Source organism: Mauremys reevesii, linkage group 4 (assembly GCF_016161935.1).
Source record: "Mauremys reevesii isolate NIE-2019 linkage group 4, ASM1616193v1, whole genome shotgun sequence".
Lineage (NCBI taxonomy): Eukaryota > Metazoa > Chordata > Testudines > Geoemydidae > Mauremys > Mauremys reevesii.
Window position 1 is genome coordinate 59,151,371 of NC_052626.1, and position 9,545 is coordinate 59,160,915.

The 9,545-nt window shown below is 45.8% G+C and overlaps 1 protein-coding gene across 1 annotated transcript; it reads left to right on the forward strand.

The window, feature by feature from the left end:
- The first annotated feature begins 332 nt into the window (after positions 1 to 332).
- On the forward strand, positions 333 to 8,779 carry KNSTRN (kinetochore localized astrin (SPAG5) binding protein). Its single transcript, XM_039538473.1, has 8 exons — positions 333 to 837; positions 2,788 to 2,920; positions 3,094 to 3,156; positions 3,480 to 3,579; positions 6,388 to 6,502; positions 6,890 to 6,948; positions 7,077 to 7,148; positions 8,323 to 8,779. The coding sequence occupies exons 1-8, from the start codon at positions 348 to 350 to the stop codon at positions 8,452 to 8,454; spliced, it is 1,164 nt and encodes a 387-aa protein (XP_039394407.1). The 5' UTR covers positions 333 to 347; the 3' UTR covers positions 8,455 to 8,779.
- Positions 8,780 to 9,545: the final 766 nt, after the last annotated feature.

The window sequence follows — 9,545 nt, forward strand, 5'->3', positions numbered from 1 at the left end:
CCTGCTGGCTACTGCAAGTGTGGGCGGGTCGGCAGCGGGGCGAGGGGCCGGGCTGGGCCGAGTGGGGGTGGCCGCCCTGCTGCGCCCTTCGCTCCCCCGCAGCCGCAGGGCAGCACAGAGCAGGAAAACCGCCGCCCCGCAAGCCAAAACGCAGCAGCGCAGCACAGCGCGGCGCCCCGCAGGGTAGAAGGCTCCGCGCCGCCCGCGGGAGGCTCCCCCAGGGGCACGTGCGCGTGGAACCGTTCCCTGCGTCTCCGACTCGCCCGCCCCAGCTCAGGGCAGTGAATGCGTGGGGGCGTCGCTTTCCCCACTGCGCATGTGCACACATCTGGCGGTGCCTGCGCACTATGGAGACGCCGCTAGCTGGCTTTGCGCCTGCGCGGCTCTTCGCCCCGCCCTTCCGTCGCCCGTTCCCATTTTCAAACGGCAGCGGGAGCGGCCCCCAGCGAGAGCGGTGCGTGTCGCTGTTACCTCTCGCTGCCCCGCGAGCCGGCGCCCGGTCCGGGGCTCCTTCGTTCCCGCTCTGTGCAGCGCGCGGGGCGAGTCAGGCTCGGGTGGGGGTGGGGCGGCGCTTTCCTCGAGTCCGACACGCGCGGGCTTCGGCTGCGAAGCGAAACGGTCGGAGCGGCCGCGCCCCGCGGAACGTCCCTTGGCTCTTTCAGACGCTCGCTGGGCTGCTCGGGGACGCAGCTCCCGGCCTCAGCACGTCCTTCCTGCGTCACCCTGGGCGTCCGGCCTCGCGCTGCGGAGACCCGCCGGCCATGGAGAACGAGAATTCCAGGATCCCGGTCTACAGCTTCCATCACCCCACAGCGCTCTCCCGTGGCGGCCCCACAGGTCAGTGGCACGGCGCGGGGTGTCTCGGCTTCATCCGTCCTCGGCCGCCCTTCTTTCCTTAGAGTAAGGGTGGCCCAACAGAGCCTTCTGAGCCGCAGCGACGCATTCTTGCCTATATGTGGTCTCTTATATCCTGAAACAATGAATACGTTAAATTTGCAAATGCCTCTCCTGGAATTGACACTTCCTCATCTATGATTGGGAGTGGACCACATCCACCCTGATCGAATTGGCCCTGTCAACACTGGTTCGCCGCTTGCGGAGGTACTCTCTTCTCTTCAGGTGTCATTAATATGGCACTTTTCCAAGACCCCTCTTTTTCATTGGCTGAGCACCTGTTTGCGTCTCAAAACCAGTTGTTTTTTTGTAAAACATAGGGTGGGAGAGGGTGTGCTAGAAGAGTCCATTTTTATTTTATTATTTTTATTATTATTATTATTTTTTATTATTATTATTATTATTGCAAGGTAGGTTGGTGGGAAAGAATACAACCCCTTCCATTTTTAGGAGTAAAATGGCCATGGGGTACTTGACTTTCAGAAGGCTGATGAGAGATGGCATTGAGGGGCTTTTGGATTCAGAGGGTGACATAGGTCTTAATTTCCTAGAGTATTAACTTTGTTCTCTAAAGAATCAGGGATAAGTGCTCGTCAATATCTTTTAGTAAACCCATGAGCATCATGGGGGTGTTAATTTGCAGGATGGTTTTAATCTTACTAATAACTATTATAGTTGATCCAATATTAAACCCTGTAATTATTCTGCATCCTTAACTATAAAAGTGATAAATAGAAAACTCTTAGCATGCCATCCTCATGTGTTCATAATCTCTTGAAACTTGTATTTTGGGCAGAAACTCTCCATGCTTGGCCTCCTAGGTTTGTCTTAATTCCCTGTGTTTTTAATTTGTTTGTGGGATAACACATGTGTGTTAACTATCTCTGTAAAAACATAGTGGAGCCAAGGCATGTTAGTTTTGCTACTGGATTAACTAGGTGAGATCAGTCACAGGAGAGCATATGTTGCTGACCTCACAGCTCCGCTTTGGATTTTACAGCAAGATAGCTATCTCACACTTGTTATTTTGCTGTTCTTTTTTAAAATCAGTTTGCATCATTGCTGAGCTTTTTCAAAAATTCTCCTACTGTTGGTCTAGTGCTGGTGCAACTCACCAGTGCAAGCAATACTGGTAGAGCCAGCATAAGCCAGGTACAGTCATCTTAACCACAGTTTTGCCTAACTTTGCTCAGAGGAGGTCAAAACAATACGCTGGCCAAAACCCATGTGTGGCTGCTCTACATTAATGCTCCTATTGTTAGCCTGTAGCTGAACTTCCAAAACTGCTTGGTGTGAACAAAGCTCTACATAATTAGTGGAAATATCAGATGTTAGAGTGGCCAGATCATCATGACATACAGTCTGACTGTATATTCAGGGAACAAGCTTTCTCATGACCTTGTGTGACATTCATCTTAATGTTAGAAGTCTGTAGTTGCTTAAGCAACATCAAATTAGATCTTCTAACCCTAAAAGTGTTAAATAGATCTGTTCTTCATTCAACACTGAACAACTTTCGCTATCAAAGCAGTGTTCATGTACCTGTCTGATGCTGAAATGACTGTCTGAGTTATTAAACCTGGGTGTCAAGCCATCCCATCCAGTGCTGGAATGGTAAACTACATTCTAAAATTGCTTACCATAGCCCATCCAGGGCTTAAGTAACATAAATTTTTCATTCTGAGCTTGTATTTTGTTCAGAATTTGGAGACTGTAGGGATGGGATGCAGCATGCTACTTAGTCATCATTACTTCACATCTTGCTAGAGTGAGATGTTAACATACAAGTGATTCCTCCAAAGTTCAAGATTTCTTTGCTAATGTGGAAGTTGGAGGACTATTTTCTCTTGTTAATTCCTCAGATTGTTCGGTGACACTTGTATCTTGTTGCAGACACACAGACGCCATTTCCATCGAAGAAACAACGTATCAACGAAACAGTTGAGCCAGAATTCAGCAAAGATCCCAATTTCACTTTTAGCTCAAATGTTCCAGAGGATGGTGTCTTCAAAGCCAAAAACCAAGGGTAAATGGAAAATACATGCACTGACAAACTTCAGGTTTTTGGTAATCTAAAAATGTCCAAAAGTACCCCAGTCAGTAGCAGAAAATATGCATAGAAAATCAGGCTTTTGTTAAAGTGATAGTTGGTTTGGCAAAATGCTACGTGCTTTGATAGTAATACGTCTACCTTTTTAGTCTCTGTAGGTCTACCAAGAAAGCAGAGCCTCTTTCTAAAAAGGCAGCAACAACTGCACGAGGGTAAGTTGGTGCAAAAAAACCCCTATCTCAAATAGTACTAGTAGCTCTTCTGATGAGGCCCAGCCTTGTATGGCAACGAACAGTATTGTCTAATTCATGTGCTGATGGCCAACAATAAACTCAGGATACATGGAGCCCAAAACACTCTAGTAGTTAGTTCACTGCGCACTCCATCTTTCAAGAGAGGAAGCTACACTACTGCAGGTGCGCTGAACATTGTCTGACAGTTCCCTGGCTGAAGCATGTCTTAACCATATGCTTAGCTGAATACTAACCATAAACTGGCATCTGTTAAATCCTCGGTGATGTGTGACTTTTGACAGACCCCTGAGCCGATACAGATTGGAGACAGAACTAAAGACGAAGAACCAGTTGTTGGAAATAGCGAAACAGCAACTGCACTCAAAGCTGGCAGGAGCACAGGTAAAAAGCAATACTTGGCTGATCATCTTGTTAGAAGATTATCTGATAATACTTTTAAGAGCTGTGTGGGGAATAATGCTGTGGCTCATGGAGTCCAAATAAGATCTCTTCTGTTCCCATAAAACCAACGAGAAGTTCTGTTCTGATGTACCACACTCCCAATTTACTTGTTTAAAGCTGTGACTGAAGCCTGCTATTAGGTCTAGTATGTGGAATAGAAGGCAATGAGTTTGTCAAGATTCAGGGCTAGCTGCACCTCTGTCCCCTCTTGATCTTTCTAGCTTTTAGGCCTTGACCCTTCACATCTCAGGCAAAATCATGTGATTCTTCCACTCTTAGACCAGGCTATAGGCTACAGTACCAAGTGGGACTACTCAGTAGATCCAACTGGATTTGGGTACCTGCAGTTCTTCTCTTCAGGAGCTGTGACCAGTGGTGAACACAGTGACACAAAACAGCCTTCTTTTAAAGTGTTCTTAAATCTGAACATTGGGAACACAGCATAAGAATACTCCTGGGGTATTCTGTGCCAAAAAAACTAAAAATTTTGCACACAATATTTTAAAATTTTGCAAAATTTTATTTGTCAAAATAACACTACATAATCACGCCAGTTTCAATTATTTTGGTAATCTATTTCAAAATAGCTGTCAGCAAGTATGCCTGTAACAATACTGCGCGCGTGCGCACACACACAAACACACAGAGTCCGCCAGCAGTAGAGTTAAAGAAACCACTATGACAACCCAGTGTCCTGTTTCTCTGCCCCCTTCCTCCCCCAGAGCCCAGCTGGGGGGCCAGACACCCACAACTCCTCCCCATCAGAGCCCAGCTGTGGTTGTCATCTCCCCCCCCCCCCAATACATTCCTCCCCTCCCCACTAAAGCCCAGTTGCAGGGCCCACCTGTCCCAGATACCTGCACCACCACACACACCCCGCCCAGACACCTCTCCCCTCCTGAGCCCAGGGATCCAGTGGGAGAAACAGCCTGATGCTAGCTCCCAAGCTTGTGTAGAGTTTCCTGTGTGCCATGTCTCCTTCCCTCCGGGCATGCGGGGAACTGCAGCTGTTGGGAATCCTCTAGCTCAAGGGTAGGCAACCTATGGCACGTGTGCTGAAGGGGGGCACACGAGCTGATTTTCAGTGGCACTCACACTGCCTGGGTCCTGGCCACCAGTCCAGGGGGCTCTGCATATTAATTTAATTTTTAAATGAAGCTCCTTAAACATTTTAAAACCCTTATTTCCTTTACATACAACAATAGTTTAGTTATATATTATAAACTTATAGAAAGAGACCTTCTAATTTAAGGTTTTGTGTGCCAGTAATACATTTTAATATTTTTAGGTCTCTTTCTATAAGTTTATAATATATAACTAAACTATTGTTGTATGTAAAGGAAATAAGGGTTTTAAAATGTTTAAGAAGCTCTTCCCCCAGCCATTTCTTCTGTGTGTGAGGCTATGTCTTCACTACCCGCCATATCGGCGGGTAGCAATCGATTTCTCGGGGATTGATATATCGCGTCACATCTAGACGCGATATATCGATTCCCCGAATGAGCTCCTGTCGACTCCGGAACTCCATCAACCCGAACGGCGGTAGCGGAGTCGACATGGGGAGCCGTGGACATCGATCCCACACCGTGAGGACGGTAGGTAATTCGATATAAGATACTTCGACTTCAGCTAGGTTATTCACGTAGCTGAAGTTGCGTATCTTAGATCGATTTCCCCCCGGAATGTAGACCAGCCTTGAACTGGACTCTGCTGGGTCCAACGGCCCTAGTGGCAGCCAGCAGCACTGTAGCCCATTTCTGTGGGAGGAAAGGAAATTCTGCACACTCAACATTAATTTTGTTAATTTCTGTGAATTCCCCCAGGAGTAAAACAAAACAATTTAATAATTAAAATATCAGATTTATTAAAACAAAAGTCATTTTACCTAAAAGCTTAAATAGGCCTATATTACCCTAGACCCCCTGACCTCTTGGGGAGCAGTCTGTTGCCTACACTCAATAGTTTCTGCTTCAGTCTCTCCCTCTTACTCTGACCCTTAACATTTTGACTTCCTCCACAGCTTGGTCAGGTCTACACTATAAAATCTTGTCAGCAAAGCTATGCCCATCAGGGTTATGAAGAGCTATGCCAGTAAAACCCCCTAGTGCAAATGCAGTTGTACCAGCAAAACTGGGCTTCTGCTGGTATAACTTATTTCTCTGCAGAGCAGGGGGGCAGTGCTTGAGTAAGCTATACCAGCAAAAGTATGGTTTTACTTGTATAAGCTGTGTCTATACTAGAAATGCTTTGCTGGTAGAATATGCTGGTATAGCTATACCAGCCAAGTGCTCCTACTGTAGACCTGGTCTTTCTGTTTCTAAATCCTTCTGGAGGTTTTGCTTTCTCCTCGTGGGAATGAGACATTCCTGGATAAACCTGTTTTAGCAAGTCAATAAGGGGTCTAGCCGGCACTCCAGAACAAACAACTCCAGCACTGTTCATCAAGTGGTTGCTGAGGGGCAAGATTTACTGCCCCCCCCCTTCCCCTAGGATGCATTTAATTAGCAACATTGTTAGGAATTAACACAACATATGCCTACAGTAATTGAATCAAGAGAAAGTAGTAAATTATTACAGGCAGCTCCATATCTGTCAGTATTAAAAAGTGGTGAGCACTAAATCAGTGTCCAAGAACTTATCTCCAATGTATTGGGAGCAGGTATGGCTGCTAATTGGGAAGAAGATGGAGGGAACAGGAAAAATCTTTCTAGGGGCTCTATTGACTTCTAACTTGTGTGGTATTGATAGGGCACTATAAAAGACTTGAGAGAAAAGAATGAAGTCCTGGAAGAAGAAGTTCAAAAGCTGAAGAAATTTCAAGACAACTGTATGGTGATTTTAGAAAGCAGAAATATTGATCCAGGTAAGAACCAACTATTTCAGTTCGGAGCATAAGATGGGGAGCTAGCCCCCCATCTCTACCCATTATGATAATTGGTACCCCGATTCTTTTTGTTGTAACCAAGGAGCTCATGTGACATTCATTCTTGATTTCAGTGTAGCAGAGATTTTGGCATAACACTAATCACTCTGGGCTGAAAGGGAGAAGTTGTTCCATCTGGCTCTCTGCTTACTACAGAAGAACCAGACTCACAACTCCCCAGAATACTTGATTTGCTCTTAATGTAAGTTTAGAGGCTGATTCTGCAATGAAGTGACTTAATACTGTGGGTGAAGGTGAGGTCTAACAGCTAGTGGGGAATCATATGGGTAACTACTAAAGAAGCTTATGAAAGTATTTATAAACCAGTTACAGGCAATGAAATCTTGGAGGAAGAAGATACGAAGGAGTGTCAGAAGCAGACAATGGTGAGAACTTGTCAGAGTGGAAATGGGTTAAACAGACTTTGTTTACTAGAAGTTTAAATTGATAATAGAGGCAATTGCGGTGTGGTGCAGAATCTGGATAAACTAGATGCTTTGGACTTTTTCTTCAGTTGCTGACAGAGAAGCTTAAAGAAGAGCTGAGACTATTCAGCCAAATGGCTGCAAAACAGGAAGAGCTTCTGGTAAGACAACCCTTTCCTTCATTCCAAACTAGGCAATTGAATATCTGGGGTTAGCTGAAATTCTGAAGTTTGGTTTTCCTGGGTTCTCTTCAAGCAAACTAATGTACTGTAGCAGGCCTTTTACCTTGCCTCCTGTCTTCAATTCTAAATATGCATGTTGTAAGGACATTTCTAGGTGGTATTAAGTTCCCAAAGAGATGGGAAGGGATTACAGCTAAAATCAGTCATGTCACTGATATTAACAGCCAATTTAACTTGGAAGAGCCAGTATAATCAAGGATAATCAGGATTAAGTGTAGTCAGAACTGGAATGAGAGGCCTCCAAGTGAGAACGAAGGGTGCATCAGGACACTAATGATTCTGAAAATAGCAATGAACCAGTGTCGCAGAATGGTGGGAAAGCATGGCAGCAATGTTCTGGAAGTGCAAATTTACATATGTGCCGAGAAGTTTCTGCTACTTAGGGTCATGAGATCTTTAGTGACCCTTTCACAACGGATGATGCATTAGACTTCATGGGGAAAAAGGATGGTCTAGTAGTTAGGGCACTAGCCTGGAACTCTGACTTGGGTCCAATTCTCTGCTGTGCCACAGACTTCCTGTGTGACCTTGGGCATGTCATTTGGTCTGTGTGCCTCACTTTCCAATCTGTACAACAAGAAGAACAGTACTTACCTTCCTTATGGGGGTCTTAAAAATAAATTAGGTTGCCGAGTGTCAGATGCTACAATAATGCCCATATAACTACCACAGGTAGCATCCTAGCCAAATTTCAGCTATGTATCAGTGTTTCGGAAGTGGCTCTTCGGGGTGAGAACTCCTACTATGCCAGCTAGCATGGTAAATTCAGAATACCGGAGAGTCCTTAAACGGTGGTCTTTACTGAATTAACTTTGATTCAGTTGGATGAAGACAAAAAAAAAAATACTTAGTTGTGCTCTCACTTGATCAGCCGGAGTTTTGAAGTTACCAAGGGCTGGGCTTGAACAGGATGTCTTAGTAAGAAATTGATGCGTGGGGAAGGGGCTGACAAGAAATGGGTCTGAAGCAAACTGGTCTTCCTGGTGTGGCTTGACTTAAAATAAGTTTGTGTGCTTTTAGCTCTGCCACCTCTATGGAGTCATACATATTTGTAACAGTCCCTACTGTGCACTAACTTGCTCTTTCCATATAGACAGCAACAGCTATGTGGAAACTGGCAGAGAATGACCGGAACAATTTCCTGGAGAAGCAGACATCCTTTCAGAGAGAAACAGAAGAGTATGCTGCCATCGTTGGTCAGATGGAGCTCCTCTTGGACACATGAGGAGTAAGGACTAATCCATGTCATGTTTGTGCCCTTATCAGCTTCTCATGACATATGTGACTCTGATCCAGGACCATAGTTTACTGTAAACAAAGGAATTAAAGGTTACTGATGGGTCACAGAGACTTAAGTGGACGGATAAACCTAATAGAGATGTATTAAAGTCATTCTACCGTAGGAGGGTCCCCTTCACAACATAACTATATATACTTTTTTACTCTTTTGTAAATGTGATCTATTAAAAAAAAAATCCTTTCAACTTTTGTGAATTTACGTGTATTGCTTAGACATATTTTAAGCTGTAAAACTGATTTGTCTCGAGCAGGGGTGGCTCTAGCCATTTCGCTGCCCCCAAGCACGGCGGCACGCCACAGGGGGCGCTCTGCTGGTCGCCGGTCCTGTGGCTCCGGTGGACCTCCCGCAGGCGTGCCTGCGGATGCTCCACCAAAGCCGCGGGAGCAGAGGACCCTCTGCAGGCATGCCTACGGGAGGTCCACTGGAGTCGCCTGCCATGCGACCGGCAGAGCGCCCCCCACAGCATGCTGCCCCAAGCACGTGCTTGGCGTGCTGGGGCCTGGAGCCGCCCCTGGTCTCGAGGGGGGAAATAACCCTCCTGTTTAGGCTTATTTTAATGCCTGCCTTTTATCACTCAACTGTACTCTCATATTTCTAGTAAACATTGTATTACCCACAGACGTTCTGCAGCATGAGCTTTCGTGGGTGAATACCCACTTCTTCAGACTTGCATCTGAAGAAGTGGGTATTCACCCACAAAAGCTCATGCTGCAGAACATCTGTTAGTCTATAAGGTGCCACAGGATTCTTTGTTGCTTTTACAGATCCAGAAACAGGCTACCCCTCTGATACTTGATTGTATTACCCCTAAGTCAGGTGTGGATTAAGTGGAGTGAAACTATAATCACTTTTCCTAACCTGCTGTTCGTGCTCTCCTAGCTCATTTCCAGCCCTCCCCATTCCCTTCTGAATACCTGGCTGTACCTGCCAGCAGCTGCAGGAAATTGATGTGATTGGTGAAGACTCCAGGGTGGGTCGGGCCGGGGTCTTGCTGTGCACTGCCTGCCCCGTCTCAT

What these genes read in the sequence shown, in the direction of transcription:
- KNSTRN (XM_039538473.1), top strand. Translation starts at nt 348, where the DNA reads ATGGAGACGCCGCTAGCTGGCTTTGCGCCTGCGCGGCTCTTCGCCCCG. An exon ending in AGTGTCAGAAGCAGACAATG is followed by an intron (nt 6,949 to 7,076) that starts GTGAGAACTTGT and finishes CTTTTTCTTCAG; the next exon opens with TTGCTGACAGAGAAGCTTAA. An exon ending in CAAAACAGGAAGAGCTTCTG is followed by an intron (nt 7,149 to 8,322) that starts GTAAGACAACCC and finishes CTTTCCATATAG; the next exon opens with ACAGCAACAGCTATGTGGAA.